This window comes from Chrysochloris asiatica, unplaced genomic scaffold (assembly GCF_000296735.1).
Source record: "Chrysochloris asiatica unplaced genomic scaffold, ChrAsi1.0 scaffold00061, whole genome shotgun sequence".
Lineage (NCBI taxonomy): Eukaryota > Metazoa > Chordata > Mammalia > Afrosoricida > Chrysochloridae > Chrysochloris > Chrysochloris asiatica.
Window position 1 is genome coordinate 2021676 of NW_006408579.1, and position 20419 is coordinate 2042094.

The 20419-nt window shown below is 39.3% G+C and overlaps 1 protein-coding gene across 2 annotated transcripts in view; it reads left to right on the forward strand.

Moving 5' to 3' along the window:
* The first annotated feature begins 9553 nt into the window (after nt 1–9553).
* Nucleotides 9554–20419, forward strand: part of GPR156 (G protein-coupled receptor 156) — a 112860-nt gene continuing 101994 nt past the window's right edge. For both annotated transcript variants that reach the window (XM_006864145.1, XM_006864146.1), the window contains exons 1-2: nt 9554–9649; nt 9886–10019. In XM_006864145.1, coding sequence (XP_006864207.1) covers nt 9554–9649; nt 9886–10019 — 230 coding nt within the window. The remainder of the gene's footprint in view (nt 9650–9885; nt 10020–20419) is intronic.

The following is a 20419-nucleotide window of genomic DNA, read 5'->3' on the forward strand; positions in this document are numbered from 1 at the left end:
AGCAAGGTTGTGTCATCTGCATATCACACGTTGCTAATGAGGCTTCTTCCAATACTGCTGCCATGTTGTTCTTCATATAATCTAGGTTTTTGGATTCTCTGCTCAGCATATAGATTGAATAAGTACGGATACAATAAAAATAATACAATACAATTGAATAAGAAAGGATACAATCTGGCACACACCTTTCCTGTTATAAACCTTCAGTATTAGCACACGCTTATAAGCACAAATAACAGTTTAGCCACAAAACAGAACACAAAAGTTACCCACATGCTTACCATTTCCTGCACCCTTCACCTCTTTGAAAGAGCCCTGGAGGTGCAGTGATTAAGCTCTAAGCTGCTAACTGAAAGGTGGAGTGTTCAAACCCACCAGTTGTTCTGTGAGAGAAAGATGTGACTGTTCCCATAAAGATTGCAGCTGTGAAAACCCTATAAGGCAGTTCTACTCTGTTATATAAGGTCACTGAGAGTCTGAATTTACTCAGTGATACTTTGGTTTGTTTTCATATCTTTGTATAGATTTAAATTTCCACCTGATATCATTTTCCTTGTGCCCAAAGAATTTTCTTTAACATTGTTTGTAATGAAGGACTCTGAGATCTTCTTCTTTTTGAAAAATGTCTTTATTTTCCTTTCATTACTTAAACTCATTCTCTCATTACTAAACCATTGAAGAAGTAGCATATGATCAAGAGCCAATCATACTGAAGGAAGAAGTCCAAGGTGCACTGAAGGCATTGGTAAAGAACAAGACTCTGGGAATTGATGTAATACAGTTGAAATATTTCAACAAACAAATGCAGCACTGGAGGCACTCACTCATCTATGCCAAGAAACTTGGAAGATAGCTACCTGGTCAAGTTTGTGTGCATTCCAAAGAGAGGTGGCCCAACAGAATGCAGAAATCATCAGACACTATCTTTAATATCATGTGAAAATAAAATTTTGCTTAAGATAATTAAAAAATAGCTATAACAGTCTATTGACACGGGACTGCCAGGAGTTCAAACTGGTTCAGATGATGATGTGGAATGAGGGATATCATGCTGACATCAGATACATTTGGGCTAAAAGCAGAGAATACCAAAAAGAGGTTTACCTGTGCTTTATTGATGATGCAATGACTTCCAACTGTGTGAATCATGACAAGCTATGGACAACATTGTGGAGAATGAGTATTCTGGCACGCTTAGTTGTGCTCATTAGGAACTTGAACATAATAGACAAAGAGGCAATTGTTGGAACAAAACAAAAGAACACCGAATGGCTTAAAATTAGGAAAGATGTGCACCTGCATAGCATTCTTTTGCCATACTTATTCAATCTGATTACTGCGCAAGTAATCCAAGAAGCTGAATTATATGAAGAAGAATGTGGCATCAGGATTGAAAGAGGGCACATTACCAACCTGAGATATGCAGATGATGCAACCTTGCTTGCTGAAAGTGAAGAGGACTTCAAATACTTACTGATGAAGATCAAAGACCACATGGATATGGGTTGCATCTCAATGTAAAGAAAACAAAAATCCTGACAACTGGACCAGTAAATAACATCATGATAAATGAAGAAAAGATTGAAGTTATCAAAGACTTGATTTTGCCTGGATGCATTATCAGCACTCATGGAAACAGCAGTCATGAAATCAAACGATGTATTGCGTTAGACAAACCTGCTAAACAAGACCTCTTTAAAGTGTTGAAGAGCATGAGGACTAAGGTGTGTCTGACTCAAACCATGGTATTTTCAATAGCCTCACATGCATGTGAAAGTTGGGCAGTGAATAAGGAAGACTGTAGAAGAATTATGCATTTGGGTTATGGTATCGGAGAAGAATATTGAAAGTACCATGGACTGCCAGAAGAACAAACAAATCTGTGTTGGAAGAAGTACAACCTGAATGCACCTTGGAAGCAAGGATGGTGAGGCTTTATCTCTCATACTTTGGACATATTATTAGGAGCAGCCAGTCCCTGGAGAAGACCATCATGCTTGGTAAAGTGAGGGTCAGGGAAAATGGGGAAGACCCCCAACAAGATGGATTAGCACAGTGGCAGCATCTGTGGGCTAAAGTGTGATGATTGTGAGGATGGCACAGGATCAGGCAGTGTTTTGTTCTCTTGTGCATAAGGTTGCAGTGAGTTAGAGTTGGCTCAACAGCACCTAACAGCAACAACGTTATTGAAAGACATTCTCTCTGGATATTTTATTCTGTGTTGACAGGTTTTCAAAAATAGTTGTTGGTTTTTGGTTTTTTTTCAACACTTTAAAGTTGTCTTAGTCTAGATTCTCTAGTGAAGCAAATATATAGCCATCTATAGAGAAACTTATTCCAGTGCAATGATTTATGTGGTTGTGGAGGCTAGTAAGTCCCAAATCCATGGGTCATGCAGCAAGTTAAGGATTCTGGCAGGCCAAAGGCCTTTCTGGTTTACCAGTTGCAGGGCCTGGTGGATCCAAAAATTTGCAAGTTAAGCAGTAGACAAAAAACTTTTGCATCCCAGGAACTGGAGGCCAGCAATGATAAGAGTGTAGTATCCAAAGAGAAAGAACTTTGCCAGAACCTACTAGATGCAGACCACACCCCCAAGGAAACTCCCCTCTCATTGGATTGCTCATAAAGTGGAAGATGGTTACGTAATGTTTGACAGTGTACTGAGAATCATAGCCTCGCCAACTTAATACAAAGCATTAACCATCCCAAATGTCATTTAATGTTTTTCCAGCTGGAATAATTTCTGATGAGAAATTTGCTATTAGTCTTTTCTCAATACATAATAAGTTTTACTTTAAGATTTTAATCTTTTTGTCTGATTTTAGTAATTTCATTATGATGTTCCTTGGGTTCTTAATTTTTTTATATATTTATTGTACTTGAGGTTGAGCTTCTTGAATCCATATGTTTATGCTTTTAATCATATGTGGTAAGTCTTCATTTATTGTTTCTTTCAAATACTTTCTATTTGTCCCCTTCTTATCTTGGGACTCCAATTGCATGTATTGTATACTAATATGTTATTGTTCCACAGATCACTGAGCAATATTATTTTTATCACTTTTTTTTTTCTGTATGCTACAATTTGCATAAGTTTTACTGCTATTTAAATTCACAATTTTTTTCTTTTTGGAGTGGCTAATGTAGCATGTTGCCGTTGTTGTTAAGTGCTATTGAGTTGGTTCTGACTCTTAGAGACTGCATATAGGGTTTCTGACCCTCCAGTCTTGCACTTAGCAGTTCAGTGCTTAACCTGCTGCTTCACACCATGACCCCATTGTATTATAATTTTCATGTATTTCATGTTCATATTTTTATAAGTTACATTTGGGTATTTTTTATATCTTTTTTTCTCTCCCCATATTGTTCATGTTTTGCTTTATAACCTTGAGCATATTTATAATAGATGCTTTAAGATCTTCGTTTGCTAGATCTTTCATTTCTATTATTTCTGTGTTTGTTTAAATTGATTTTCTTTTACTTTATAGTTATGTTATCTTTTCCCCTGCTTTTGAATGCCCAATCATTTTTTATTAGATATGAGACATTTTGAATTTTGTGCTGTTGAGTGCTGGGGTTTGTTGTATTTCTTTTACGAGTATTAGATTGTGTTCTGGCATGTGGTTATGTTATTTGTAAATGAGGTCAATTTTTTAAGGGTTATTTTAAGCTTTTCTAGGGCATGACAAGAACATATTCTAGTCTAAGGTTAATTTATTTCTACTACTAAGATTGACTCTTCTTAGGAATCTATCCAATATTCTGTATATCTTGTGGGTATATAGATTATCAGGTGGTGGTGGTTATGGGCCATGGAGTCAGTTCCGACCCATAGCGACCTGGTACGGGGTTTCCGAGGCTGTAAATCTTTACGGGAGCAGAAAGCCTCTTCTTTCTCCTGCAGAACAGCTGGTAGTTTCTAACTGCTGACCTTGCCGTTCACAACCCAATTCATAACCACTACGCTACCAGAGCTCCTTATACAGAGTATTATTGTTGTTAAGTGCCGGCAAGCCAGTTCCAACCCATAGCCACCCTGTACAGGGTTTCCAAGGCTGTAAATCTTTACGGGAGCAGAAAGCCTCATCTTTCTCCCGCGGAACAGCTGGTAGTTTCGAACCGCTGACCTTAAGGTTCACAGCCCGATTCGTAACCACTACGCTACCAGAGCTCCTATATGGCATGAGTTAAAAGAAATGATTTGAGATGTAAGAAATAACCACTGGTAGATAGTAACTTCCTGAAGTTTAGACAGTACTAATACTCCACAGTACTAATATGGAGTATTAGTACTGTCTAAACTTCAGGAAGTTACTATCTACCAGTGGTTATTTCTTACATCTCAAATCATTTCTTTTAACTCATGCCATGATCAGTACTCAGAAAAGAAGTAAAAAATAAGGGAGCACCTCTGTAGATTTCCAAAGCCTTCTCTTTATCTGTATACCATCTTCTTTCCATCACTCTGCCTCATGAATTATAGCTGCCTTGGCATCCCAAACCACAATCTGTTATCCTTAGCTCAGCTAGATTGCTAGGCTCCATTTTGATTTCCCTCTCTCTGTTGCCTCCCAGACACTGTCAGTTGTTGGATTCGCTTCATTTGTTGTCCACCTCTCAGGAGCCACAGTCCTGTGAAATCTGTTGTCCAGTGTGTAAAAAAAAAGTTGTTTCATATATTTTATCTGGTTTTCTAAGTGTTTACTGTGGGAAGGCAATTCCCATAGCAGTTTCTTCTTTATGGGAAAAGCTCTACCAACTACAAGACAACTTTTTAATAGATAGATTTTAATGGCTAGAATTAATGTATAGAAAAGTACAGGCTATTTTATGGAGAAATATGGGGATTTGAACATCAAGAGCCTGTAAAAAGTCATATTAAATTTAGGAGTAATATAGCTGATACAGTGTCAGTTTTTTTTTATCCTAATCACTGGGGAGAATTCTATAATTTCTGTCAAGCTCTGCTGTGCATGGCCTTGGCTCTGCTATTCAAGACTTCACCCCTAGAGACTTTGTGGGATAAGGAGCAGAGATAGTATTTGGTTGCTCTTGGAGGGGCCTGACAAACACTGTGATTATACGACTTACTGTTACCCTCTCTGACACAATTGTCTCCACTCACTTTTTCAAATAGTCAACATTTTCTGAAACAATTCAACTCTTTCTTCTCAATAATTGAGCTATTCACCACCTCACTAACTTCTTGTATGTGAATTTCTGAGAATGTGTGCCAACTTAGGAGTTGAATGCCTAGTATCCTGGTATGTAAAGTTCTTATTCTGGATATCTATAAACTTAAAGGACACTAAGTACTCAAAGCTCCACACAAGTGAGTTCAATCTGTCTGAGGGGACCTTTCAAGTCAAAGATGCATCCTCCAGGACTTTTGTTCAGGTGGATGAACAATAGAGTCTCCCAGAACTGATTTGAATTTAAGATGGTCATTACTTTTAGGATCCACAGTCTACCAGGGTTTCCCAACCTTGATACTGTTAACTTTTGGGACCAGATAATTATTTGTTATTTGGGCATTGTAGGCTGTTTAACAGCATCTCTGGCTTCTATCCACTAGATGTCAGTAGCATCCTCCTCCCAGTTATGACAACCACAAATGTCTCCAGACATTGCCAAATATCCCCTAGAGCAGAAAAAAAAAAAAAACCTCACTGCCATTGAGAAGATTCGGACTCATGGCAACTTTATATAGAGTTCCAGAGATGGTAAATCTTTATACAAGCAGACAGCCTCTTGTTTCTCTTACAGAGAGCAGTTATTGGGTTTAAATTGTGGTTAGCAGCACAATGCTTAACCCATAGCACCATGAAAGTTCCTTAAATATTCCCTGTTGTTGTTATTAAGTGTTGTCAATTCAGTTCTGACTCACAGCAACCCTGTCTAGGGTTTCCAAGCAGTAGTTGATGAGTCTGAACAGCTGACCTTGCTTATCCTACAATGCCACACCAGCACTTCCTTTGTTGTTAGGTGCCTTGAGTTGGTGCTGAATCATAGCATCACTTGTTGTTGTTAGGTGCCATCAAGTGGGTACCGACTCATAGTGATCTTATGCATAGCAGAATGAAACACTACCCGATCCTGGGCCAACCTCACTATTGTTTCCACACTTGAGTCCATCGATGCTGCCACTTGGCCAGTCCATCTCATTGGGGCTCTTCCTCTTGTTCTCTGACCCTCTACCTTACCAAACATGATATCCTTCTCCAGTGACAATATGTACCTCTCCTGACAATATGTCCAAAGTAGGAGAGATGAAGTTTGGCCATCTTGGCCTCCAAGGAGTCTTCTGGCTGCACTTCTTCCAAAATGGATCTATTGGTTCTTTTGGCAGCCCGTGGCACTTTCAGTATCCTCCTCCAATACCATAACTTAAATTGCTCTGATTGAGAGCTATGATGTAGATGCTCTGTGGTATACTATAGGCAGGGGACTCCCTGTACTACAGCTCTCAGTATTAAATGTGAATAAATGCAATAGGTCATTTGATACCTCCTTGGGAGAGGTCAGTCTGCCCCATGTACGAAGGACATTGACCTTGAAATGTAAACTCCTGAATTAAGTCCTAACTTGGTAGATTTAAGGCAAGACTCTCTAGTTCTCTTTATTCAGTTTCCCTATTTGAAAATAAGGAATGATATTGTTTATCTCAAATAGCACTTGTAGTGGAAATTAAACGAGGTTTTACACACACACATACACACATACTTACATGGGCTTCAGATAGCTTGTGGAAAAATTCCATTATCATTTCATTCCATTTTCCCCTGAACGTTTTGAAGCCCCCTTGTATTTACACATGCAACATATATGTACTCCCATATGATATAAGAATACATAAACGTGAACTTAATTATGGTCTAGACATAAGTGTACTTATTTGGCAGTATGGAGTGCAGTGGCTCTGGAGGTTAAACACTGGACTGTGAACCAAAAAGTCAGTGGCTTGAGCCCACCCGATGCTCTGTGGGAGAAAGATGAGACTTTACGCTCCTGCAAAAAATTACAGTCTTGGAAATCCTACGTAGAGTTGCTATGAATTGGAACTGACATGATGACACTTAGAAACAACAGTAACAATTTCCCAGTCTGATTAAAAGTGCAATATAGAGAAAAATGTCCTGTCTTCCAGGCCATCATATATGTGTAATACAGTCCTCTCTGTGGTTTGAATTTTGCTTTATGCTAAAAGACACGTTATGGGGATGTGTAGCTTTTTTTTTAAAGTCATTTAAGAATTTAAAATTTCAACTAAATTATGATGCAAATAGTTAGATTTTTTGTATATACTTCTTTAATTTTCCATTCAGTGTTTGTGGGCAGATTGCACAAGAATTTAAATGTCTTGATAGGAGACAGTAGCTGTTAATTCTCTTGGGATTTCAGTGTAATGAATCTGGTAAATAATTCAAGAACATATGAGAGGCTAATGAACAGGCTGCACCTGGTGCTGTATTGTTCATGTCCAAGTGCGCAGAATCCAATGATGGCATTCTACACCTGTCACTATTGTTTTGTCTAAAACATGGGTCGTGTGTTCAGTGGCTGTTGAAATAATACTAATTGATACTTATGTCCTCTTCCAATTTTCTTCCACAATCAAAGAACACCAAGCTAAGCTGTCTCAAAAACACAAAGCAGAAGTGGCATCCTCTTTTAAATTCCCATTGGTAAAATTTCAAATCTAATTTTTCTATTAAGGAATGGATTGCTTTATGGAATTGGAGACATGTCTACTGCTGCTATTTGAACCTTCCTTTCCATTTTTGTTATGCAAAGTTGGGTTTCTTTTCAGATAACATTAGTCATATTGCAGGCATCTTCTAAGATAAATAGTTCCAGAGCCCTGCCGTATACTCACTCACTCTGTGGGAATGTCTAGAGCCCCTCACTTTCTCTCTCTATCGCTTGAGTAGCCTACCCCTTTCTATTAGACTAACAGGTAAAACCAAACAAAAAATCCTTGGCAAAGGATATCCTTCTGTGACCCCAGCTGACTAACCATAGAATGTTTCTCCACTCACGAGAGAAATAAGAGCTAAAAGGACTTGTGCCAGGCATACAGACAGCACGGAGTACCTGAACACAGTGCTTAAGCTCAGGATCAAGCAGAGAGAGCTTAGATCATGAGTTGCATGAAAAAATGTTGGAAGGTTTTCCTAGCAGGGAAAAAAGAAAGTTGTGCCTCGTAAATCTCAACAAAAGATTTTACAGTGCTGAGTCATAAAAGGATCTGTAAATTGTTAGATGTGCTTTGTTCTTGTTTTTAAGGTTTTGTTTATTATAGGAGTTTAAATGCATATTTATATTATATTGTATATCTCTCTTTATATGAGGGGGGCTTCAAAAACTTTGTGAAAAAATCCATTATCTCTTAATTCCATTTGTCTGTGAACTTAATTCCATTTGTCTGTGAACTTTTTTAAGCCCTTCTGTATATGCATATTTATATTGTATATGTATAAAATAGATGTTTATTATTTTCATAGGTAATTCATGTATAGTTTAAGCTTCTGCAGTGAAGGCACTTGAAAAAGCTGATGAAACATTACATTATCTTCTCATTCAATTTTTTCATGAACTTTTAAAAGTCTCTTCATACATAAAATGGGACTCCTGGTGTGGTACTATATAAGGTCAGCACTGGACTGTGAACCACAATGTTGGCAGTGCAAAGTCACGCCGCTGCTCCTTGGAAAGCCTATACAGGGTCACTATGAGTCGGAACCGATTCGATGGCACTTAGCAACAACATTTATTAAAGTATATGACTTTACATAATAAAAATATAACTGTGTATAATTAAAGTACATAAAATATGTGGTGCTGTGCGATGAAACACTCGACCTCAAGGTTGGTTTTGAATCACAGGGTTGGCAGTTCAAACTCACCAACCTCTTCTCAGAAACCCTACACAGTATCTCTATGAGTCAGAACCAACTTGATGGCTCTTTACAGCAACAACTAATACATTGTTAAGGAGCCCTAGTAGCGTAGTGGGTTACACGTTGGGCTGCTAACTGCAAAGTTAGCAGTTTGAATCCACCAGGCACTCCGTGGGAGAAAGAGGAGGCTTTCTTACTGCTTCCATAAAAACTTAATAGTCTCAGAAAGTTTACACAGGGTCACCATGAATAGTTGAGTATATATCAATTTGTTTATAGGTTTAATTGCTTTCCTTTCCTTCAGGGACCAGTGTGAGAGTACTTGGAGCAGTGACTGCCATCTGGTGGCAAGCCAGAAGCATCCTTTTGGGTAACCTGCTGGTTTCTAAGATGCCTTGACTCACACATGGTGCACACTGGCAGCAGGGGACCAGAAGACCCTGGACGGTGTCTGCTGAAGGAACCTATGCAGTAATCTTTCATCTTCTCCTGAATGGGTTTTTCATCTCGGATTCTGAGCCAGGAGTCTGCTCTAACATGAGGCCTCTGAAGAAAAGGTTTGAGTTGCTTTTGTGGTTTAATCAAAGATCTGCGTACCTACCAGTGGGTAGCCAAGACTGAATAATCGCACACCAAGAGGGGCATGTGGTAACATGGAGCCTGAAATAAACTGCTCTGAATTTTGTGACAATTTTCCTGGCCAGGAGCTGGATCGGAGACCTTTTCAGGATCTCTGCAGAACAACAGTTGTAAGTGAGCAGCCCTGGAGTAGCAGAGCTTCTTAGATATACTAGTTGGTGTGGGGGTGAGAGGGGGCGCGGGGGGTGGTATTGGGGGAGCAGGGGTTGTGAGAAGGAACAAGAGGAGAAACAATGGGTACTCCTCATCCAGGATATTTATTTCCAGCTTTGGTGATGATGGGCCATTCATGTTTCATCTTAGAAGTTTGTTCTTTCCTAATACTTTCACCATACTCTATTCTCAGACCTCTTCCGACAGCAGTCAGACTATTTCTCCAGTGTCTCCTGTCCTCTTGGGTATTATCTGGACTTTTCTCAGCAGTGGACTTCTTCTGATACTCTTCTTTCTTGCCTTCACAATTCGCTGCAGAAAAAACAGGTAAGTCCAGTTTCTCATCTCCCCTCGTGTGATTTGTGAACCCCAGGTTCTGATATTATTTTAGCATCACAAATTGCTGGCAGGTACCAGCAGAGTTTGTCTCCTGTTATGGGATTATGCCACCTGAGCAGTTTCCCCTGAAATCATTCTGGCCTTGCAGTACAGTTCCCCCCTTTGGATACAGTATCTAACAAGATATACACATCCCATGAAGATGTGTATAAGCCTTCTGAAGATATTTTTATTGAAAACAGAGGGCATGTTGTGAAAACTTTCAAAGCATCATAAAAGTTCTTGGAAGGCACAGTGGAACAAGTTCCGGAAATTGAGGTTTCTGCAAAATCCATGAAGCTCTACTAGGTGACTATTCTGGTGAGAGAGTCTCTGGCTCATCAGAGTAAGTGTCTGTGACTCCCAGAACTGCCCAAAGAAGCAAGACTGACTTTTTATCAAGGGAGTTGTAGTATCTTGCCTCTGCAACTAGTTGATCCATCCCTCAGGGCCCATCCCATCTCTCCAACCCCAGCTGTATCCTCATATTGCCTAACTGCTTCTGAGAAGTCCTTCTCCAGCCACTTGTCTCTGCCCGAAGCTGACAGCCCTGGATTTCAACAACTCCCTTAGAGAGGCCAAATGAATCCAGCCCCAGTCCAGCCTTACATTTTGTGATGATCAGGTGAACTGCTATGGCCCATTGCCTAGGTTAGGCACTCATAATGGTCAGTTGGATTTGGGTTGGGATTGGCCATTTGAAACATAGAGTACATTGAATTTTAAGCAGTTGCATTTGGGGTGTGATTGGCCATATGAAGCATAGAGTACATTGAATTTTAAGAACAGTGACTTAGTCTTCAGGGTCATCCTCCACTTGCAGTGATATGTGACACTCTGTCTTGAGTATACCCTTGAGACTCCCCCAGCCACAAACACCAAGCACACTCCCCGATTGAAGCCTTTGCACTTACTATCCCCTTACTGTTTCCTTTTGCCTCATAAACCACCCTAGATATCCCATGACTAGTTCTTTCTCATCTTATAGGTCTTGGCCCAATTGTCACCTCTTCAAAGAGTATTTCCCTAATAATGGTAGCTTCTAAAGTAGCTTTCATTGCCCAGTAACCACCTAGCCCCCTGTCTCATTCATAGACCATCACCCGGTTTTCTTTTCAACAATGACATAAATAATTTATTGATTTACCTGTTTATTGTCTGTGCCCCCCACCAGAATGTAAGAGAGACCTTGTCTGCCATTCTCACTACTCTGTCTCAAGCCTTTAGAACAGACTCTGGAGCATAATAGTTGCTCAGTAAATATTTGTTGAGTGATTCTGCAGGAAGGAGATTTAAATCCCAATAGTGGTTACTGCCAAGAAAAGTCATGCATTTTAAGGTCAGAGAACTATGGGGCATATTTTGCAATATATTCTATAATGCAAATAAATGCCTGATAAGAAAATGATGTCATTTTTATCCCAGCAAACCAACACTTGGAAGCATTCAGTGGCAAACTTTTTTCTACATAAAGAAGGAAACTTTATATAAGTATAGGTCATAAGATATAAACTTCCTAATAGTACTTATTTGCACATATTGCTGCCGTGTCTTCCCCAGGACTTCGAACTGGTTCAGTCATGGCTCATGAAACAAAATCAGAACAGACTGATTTTTTAAAAAATTTGGGTTAAGCAGAACAATATTCAGAACAGTCAAAGGCCTGGAATGGGAAACTTAGAAGAGGCATAGTGAATCCTTTCAGGAGCCTACTGTGAGAAAATGGATTATTGCCGGGACAGCACATTCAAAGCTGTGTGGTCCACTGCCATCTTTGAATGGAGCACTGCTGTTTCTGACTGTCGATCAGGAGATTTGGCTGCAGTGTTATACACACACTACCCTTATTGTCTAAGAGGGAAAGGAAGTTTCTAGCAGGGAGATGACCCATACATTTTCCCATTCCAGTCACTCACATTTTACAAATTTGAGTCTGTTCTGGTTTTGCTTTGTTGGCCATGACTAAACTGGAAAGAACTGGTACAAACTCCTGGTCTTCCCGTAGTGCAACTACTAGCTGGTTTAATAGCGTCAAGAGCTATGTTGTCCTACCTACAACATAAAGCTATGTAGTGAAACTGTTAGAGTATCCAAAGAGATGTTTCCCTTGTGCTTAAAAGCAATTGACTGTTGAAGGAAGCACAGAGGCAGAATAGATTTTAAATTTTGATGGCACTGCTTTCAGTTGGAGGTGGTGGTGGGTAGATGCACCCAAAAGCCTACATCTTGAGATTTAAGGCTACAAAAATTGTCTGTGATAAATAAGTAAGCCAGACTTCTCTGGATACCAGGAGTCCTGATGTGGCACTGTAGGTTAAGCACTGGAATACTAACCACAAGTTCAGTGGTTCAAACCCATCAGCTACTCCTCTGAAACCCTCTACAGAATCGCTATGAGTTAGAACTGACTCGATGGTATTCCTCCCCATGGTACTGGAATGCTATTATTTTAGTTGGGATAATTAATATTTTTATTAATACTATGGTTACAAAGTTAAAAGCATTTTGAGTGTTAGGGCCTCATACTATTTTCCCATAATCCCTGATCTTTTTATACACAGAGTTTATAGGATACAAGGGTTTTCATGAGTTTATATATTCTGATAAAATGGAAACACATATAAATAGCATTATTTATAATGCTATTGTTATTTTAAAAATCTGTGTTTTGTATTAAAGGTGTTGCTGCTTGTCTTCTTTGCAGTGGAAGCATGAGTTGGCATAAAGAGTGAAATACTAAGAAGCACTGTAAATTAAAATGTATTTTACAGTTAAGAAACTTATAAAGTCAGATAAGGAAGGGTGTATAACCCAGTTTCAAAGGTGTTTTATTGGGCTATAGTATTTCAAAGGTGCAGCATTATGTTGAGATCCTTCCGTTCCTTCTAGTTCTGTGATTTCTATATTTGTAACTGTGTGCATATGTGCTTGCACTTGCCTGCATGTAAACACATGTGCTTGGGTACCTGTGGAAGGGAGATACTGGTGGGATGGATCACTGAACATTTAGCCAGAAAGGAAAAAAATATTTTAATGAAATGAAAATAATACAATTGTCAAAACATGGAAACAACCCAAGTATCCATCAACAAATGAAGGAATAAACAAAATATGGTCCATATATACATTTAAATACTATTCAATCATAAATTGAAATGAAGTTCTGCTATATGGTTTTTTTTAACACCAATTGCAATTTTGAGAGTTCCCAAGACTATGCTCAGGCTTGATAATTCATAGAACAACTCACTGAACTCACTGAAAACTGTTATACTCACAATTTAATTTAGCCATACTGAAAGCATACAGATTAAAATCAACCAAGGGAATAGGTGCATGGGGAAGGAAGCAAAAGAGTTCTAAGTACAAATTTCTAGCTGCGTCTTCCAGTGCAGTCATGGACAGCGATCACTTCTCCTAGTAATAATGTGTGACAACATGCATGAAGATAATGTTTACCAGGGAAGCGCATGCAAGCCTTGGTGTCCAGAGTTTTATTGGGATTCAGTCACATAGACATGGTTGACCATCTTCATAATGACCTCGGTCCCCAGTCCTCCCAGAGTCAAGATGATGCCATGTAGTCCAAAGGACCCATCACAAATCACACTGTTGGCATAGACTACCTGGCATGGCCCAAGACCCTAGGGTAAACAAAGATGCTCTTATCAGCCAGGACATTCCAAATGTTTAGAGATCACCTCCTAGGAACTGAGGGCAAAAGCCAGACTTCACTGTGGGTAAGAATATCTAGATTATTATTGATCTTTGACCAAGACTCACTGACAACAAAAATAACGTATTTGCCTGAACATCTACATTTAGTATAGCACTTATATGACAAACATTAGCAATAGTACAGATATGCCTAACATTTAGAGGAACCAGTGTGGGGTAGAGATAGATTTAAAGAAACAACTCATCCATCCTCTAAAGCCATTACATACATTTTCATATTTTGTACTAATTTGATTACTCGTTTTTCTCCTTGCTATACCACTATTTCTGCATTATTAGAAACTTGTACAGAACTATTTAGCATAGAAGTGAACTAATATTTAGCTAAATCTAACTGACTCACCACCACCACCACAAAGGAACTCGGGTGGCACAATGGCTAAAGTGCTTGGCTACTAACTGAAAGGTAAACAGTTGGACCCTACTGGTGCTCTGCAGGAAAAAGATGTGACTGTCTGTTTCCATAGAAATTACAGCCTTGGAAACAGTATGGGGCAGTTCTCCTTTGTTCTCTAGGGTTGCTGTGAGTTGGAATTGACTTGATGGCAATGAGTTTTTGGTTCGTTTGTTTGTTTTGCTTTAGTTAAATCTACTTCTTCCTTGTTGTTGTCGATAGGTGCCATTGAGTCTATTTTTGACTCATAGTCACCTCATGTGACTGAGTAGAACTGCCCCTTAGGGTTTTCTAGGTGTTGTGGGTTAGACTTTGGTTTACTTACTGAAAGGTTGGCCATTCAAAACTACCAGCTGCTCCTTGGGAGAAAGATGAGGCTACCTGCTCCTGTAAAGATTTATAGGCTTAGAAACCCTATACAGGGTCTCTGTGAGTCAGAATTGACTTGATGAGATTGGGTTTGGGGGGATCTTTAAGAAAGCACATTAACAATCTTTCTCCCTAAGAACATCTAGATGGATTTGAACAGTCAACCTTTTGGTTACAGCCACTTGCTTAACTGTTGCACTACCAGGTCTTAGTGCTTCCTTCTTATTGTTGTTGTTGTTGTTAAGTGCTGTTCTGACCCATAATGACCCTGTATAGGGTTTCCAAGGAGCAGCTGGTGAGCTTGAACCGCTGACTTCGCAATTCAAACCGACTTTGCTGTCCAGCGTGTTAACCCACAGTGCCACACCAGGACTCCTAGTACTTCCTTAGGCTAATCATTTTCCATTAGTATTACATTATAAGGAGGCTTTAACTCATTCTTCCATTTCATTTGACTGTCAGTGTTACCATTATCCTAGATTTATTTACATAGGTAGTTGAATTTTATCTACAATGCTAGACAAGAGTGATATTGAGAATAGTTCCTATCCGGGCTAACTGTACTACAGAAAACACCATATTTTGATCTATTCTTGGAGCAAAGACAGTCATAGTATATTAATATAAACAACTAGTATCCCAGAGAACCTCCATGGGCTTGGTGGTCCATAAGGGCCTCAGCAGCTACAATGAAAGACAGGGCTACTTTTGCCTCCAACGGAATTAAAATAGCCAAGAGGTCCAATTAGGTTAGGGTACAAGCCATTCCCAATGCTGCATCCAGCATTATTTGTTGAATCTGTCTGACCTACTTTTTTAAAGCCTCATCATTTTTCAAAGCCTCATTCATTATCTTTTTCCTAGAAGGGAATTTTCTCTAGTCTGCTATTCTAACTAGTAAATATTTTTTCTTCTGAATGTATTCGTCATTAAAATTTAGCCTATCCTATATGGTATAGTGCTGTAGGTTAATGTGCTAGACTGCAAAGTCGTTTGAACTGCAAGGTTGGCTGTTCAGGCTCACCTGCTGCTCCCCAGAAACCTTATACAGGGTCGCTATGGGCGGAACCAACTCAATGGCACTGAACAACAAAAATAACAAATAATTCCTAAGGAATTCTGGTGTAGTGCTGTAGGATAAGCACTTCACTGCTAGCTTGGTTTAACCTCAAGGATGGCGGTTCAAACCCACCAGCCATTTCTCAGAAACCCAATACAGGATCTCTATAAATCGGAACTGACTCGATGGCACTTAAAAACAATAACAAATAATGCCTAGACTGGGACCTATCTCTCCTTTTCTGTCATTTGCCAGTATTTAATACATCATGCATACTGTTGCCATTGTGTATTCATGGCCTAATTATACTTGTTTGTACCCCAAAACATTGAGACTTCATACGATGGCTATATGAGTGGTAGTAACATGTAGTTGTAATTTAGCTTTAGTATGTCATATAGGAAATCATACAGGGTCGCTATAAGTTAAAACTGACTCCAAGGCACACAACAGCAACAACATGTGATACCTACTGCTTAATCCCACAAGAAACTCTTGTCTTTTCCTGTTCTGCGTAATAGCTTTTCATCCATGAAAACGACGGTGATCTATATTTGTACATAGTATGTTAGGCATGTTGCTTTCCACTACATCCTGGGAACTTTCTACGCATTTAGTTACCAAGATTTGTAGTTACACAATGATTGGTCTTCCAGAAGTTGTGCACCACATAGTGTGTTGACCCAGTAGGGAGAAGTTATCAAGAATTTCTTCCCTTTGTGTATGTAACCTGAAAAATAAGAGTTAAAAGGTATTGACACATTACTGGAATTGCATTCAATCATTAAAAGTAAGCCCAGTTCATCATCATCATGATGTTGTTAAGTGCTATCGAGTCTGTTCTGGCTCATAAAGACCCTGTATAGGGTTTTCAAGGACCAGCTGTGTGAGTTTGAACTGCTGACCTTGTGGTTCACAGTCCAGTGTTGACCCTACAGCGCCACACCAGGATATGATAATATGACTAAAATGTGTCTCCCATAGCAGAACTACTCAGGCATATAGATTTCCACTTGACTTTGTCAAGTTCCAAATAGAGATGGTCCTAGTAAACATACAGTTTACCCTTCTGGGAATTTGGTATGAATCTGCCAAGACATAATATTATTCTCTTGATTTGACCTGTCTCAGGGTAGCAATGTAATACTGAATTTCTTTCATTATATGATCCATGTATTCATTCTTTTATCCTTAGCTACTATTTTTCCTTCTGTCTATTTGTCATCACTTTTTACCTAAACTTAATAACCTTTAGAAGGTAATGGGGCAAAGACTTTAGCTCTTCTGTAACTAAGGTGGCCCTTATCCTTAAAAAAACAACAACAGACCCAACCCACTACTGCTGAGTTGATTTATACTCATGGTGACCATGTAGGACAGAGGAAAGCTATCCCATTTGATTTCCAAGGCTGTAATGAAGTCCAGTGTGGTGCTGTAGGGTAAGCACTGGATGGTTCAAACTCACCAGCATCCCCTCAGAAACCGTACATAGAGTTTCTGTGAGTTGGAACTGACTCTATGGCACTTAACAGCAACAACAAAGTGAAGTCCCAGTGTGACGCTGTAAGATAAGCAGTGGTGGACTACTAATTGTAAGAGCAATGGCTTAGACCCACCAGCTATTCCTCAGAATTTGCTAGCTATATATGGAACCGCATCTCACCAAGTCATGTACAGTCTCGGCCTCTCTTGCTGAATAATCCTTGTTGGCATTTTGTTCCTCAGAATGTGCAAGAGGAATATGTCTATATTTAGCTATCAGCGCATTGCTAAATGCATAGCTTCCCTGTATCTACTAATGTCATGTACCCAAGTAGCCACCTCAAGTGAGCACACCAGGCTATACACTCATCTGGTGTGGTGCTGTGAGTTAATGTGCTGGACTGCAAAGTCGGTTTGAATCGCAGAGTCCGTGGTTCAAGCTCACCAGCTGCTCCTCGAAAACCCTATACAAGGTTGTGATGAGTCAGAACTGACTCAAAGGCAGTTAAGAACAACAACAATCCCAGAATGGAATTATTCTGATGACTGTTGACTAACATGTTCTATTTGATAGTGCCCCTTAAAGTCCCATAGTAATTACTATAAGGTCATTCCCACATTGTTGTTGTTATCAAGTACAGTCAGTCAATTCCGACTCATAGCAATCCTTTATAGGGTTTGAGGAGCAGCTACTGGGTTTGAACTGCTGACCTTGCAGTTAGCAGTCCAGTACTTAAATACTATAGTGCCACAGTAGGATTCCATGGCCATCCATTTATAGTCCAATTTTTCATTTAGCTCACCGTATGTTATTGTTAAGTGCCGTGGAGTTGAGTCCAACCCACAGTGACCCTGTATGGTATTTCCGAGGAGCAACTGGTGAGCTTGAACTGCCAACCTTGCAGTTCATACTGACTTTGCAGTGCAGTTCAATAGCCCACAATGCCACACTGAAAACCATATGAATAGCAGCTGAACATTGTCAGATATAGTGCCAGAAGATAAAAACATTATTAATAACAGCAGAACATTATATAGTGCCCGAAAGATGAGCCCCTCAGGTTGGAAGGCTTTCCAAATATGACTGGGGTAGGAGTTGACTCTACAAAGTAGAGTTGATCTTACTGATGCAGATGAAGTAAAAGTTCTGGGATTTTCATTTGCTGATGGGGCACAAATCAAAAAGAGAATAAATAGCTGTGAACATCCATTACTAATCAGAACATGGGATGTATGAAGTATCAATCAAAGGAAATTGAAACCTGTAACAAATGAAATGGAAGGCAAAAAGACCCATATCCAGCTGAAATAGGCTGGTATTGGCCATTTTGAATCAGACAATCATGGTTTACTATGCCAGGAACAGCAAATTCAAGAGAAAAGGCTTCACTTCCACTATTAAAATGAATGTTTCAAGATTTTTCTTGAAATACAATGTTGTCGGTGATAGCAAGACCAGTTAATAGTTGATACCATGAATACTTAACTTTACGCACCAATCACTAAAGCTAGTGATGAAGAAATTGACGAATTTTACCAAGTTCTTCAGCCAGAAATTGATCACACATTCAATCAAGATACATTGATAATTACTAATTATTGAAATGCAAAAGTTGGAAGCACAGAGGAAGGGTCAGTAATTGGAAAATATGACCTTGGTGATAGAAATGATGTTGGAGATCGCATGATAGATTTTTTTTTTTTAACTTTTTATTGTGAATTGAGTGAAGGTTTACAGAGCAAATCATCAGTTTTACATTCAACAAAGCATACACTTTGCTACATTATATAATTGCAATCCCCTCCATGTACCAATAGTTAACAGTATTTACCTGTATTCACTCCAACCACTGTCTTCCTCCCTGTGTCTCCTGCTACCCCCGTATTTCCTCTGCCAACCTCTCTCCAGTTATATATTGCCTGCCTTGTCACCCATGTCAATGTGTGTCTACCCTCTAGCATGTATAGCATTTCCTTCTCCCTCCAAAACCATCATAGATTATTTCTTTTACAAAAAAAAATAAATAAATAAAGCAAACAAACAACCACACAGGGATATATAGTAATTTAAACAACCAAAGGGCACATTCTGGAAGCCAGTCTCCTGGCCACCAGCTCACAGCCTTTTTCTTTTCATGAGTCCAGAGTCCTCAGTTGCTCAATGTCTCTATGCCATCACCTCTGCCTCTATATCTGGTGTCACTGCTTCTCTGGTTAGGTTCCCACATTCAGATCATGCTCTTCTCACTTGATGTTTTAGGGTCCTCTGTTCCTAGAATGCAAGATTAACTTCAACTCCCTTTTTGTTACACAATCTCTACCTTTACAGTTGTGACAATCACAATTAGGTATGATAACAACTACTCACTATTAAATCAGTTAATCCTATCTCCATCTCCTTTCATCAGACCCATCTAAACAAGAGGAAAACGATTCAGTAAGGAGTCTACCTTCCCCTGCACACTCTGAAAATAAATTCCCTCTTGAAATCTTTAAGGCATTCACTTCATGGTTAGGTCTTTGCCCATGGGCTCAGGAGACCCCAAGTCTCACTGCACTTCAGAGTCAGGATGGCGAGACTTGATTTCTCATATTTCGGACATGTTATCAAGAAGGACTGGTCCTTGGAGAAAGTTGTTAGCAAAATAGAGGAAGACTTCCAAGGAACGAGATTGACACAGTGGCAGTAGCAATGGGTTCAAAAGTAACAACAATATGCAGATGGCGCAGGACTGAGCAGTGTTTTGTTCTGTTGTGCATAGTGTCATCATGAGTCGGAACTGACTCTACTGGACCTAACAACAGCAACAAATGACCAGGCTATGGACCACTGACCAAGAGTCAGAAAAAGAATAAAACAAATACAGTAGTTTTTGTTTTGCTACCTATAGTGCATCTAGTACCGACCTGCATTTTCTGCCTTTGGGGTTTAGTGGAGAATTGCTATACTACTTTAAGTGCATATTTCCATTTTGTGGAGGCCCATTTAATGGTATGTCTCTAAACAAACGGGCTTCATCTCATCATCCTCAACACCACAACCTCCTGAGGACTTATGTGTCCTACTAAATGTATCAAAAGTCTGTATTACCTGAAAAACAAATTTCCATTTCATTCAAAATGCCTTCCATTACTGAAAGCATGCTTTCAACATAAAACTTGAAGCTGAAAATAATTTGATTTGGGAAGGGTTAAACCAGACCTTTAATTAGGTGGTTCTAATGTTGGTCTTACGAAGTATGAATCTGGGAAAATTGGAAATTGTCAAAAATGAAATAGAATGCATCAACATCGATATCTTAGGCA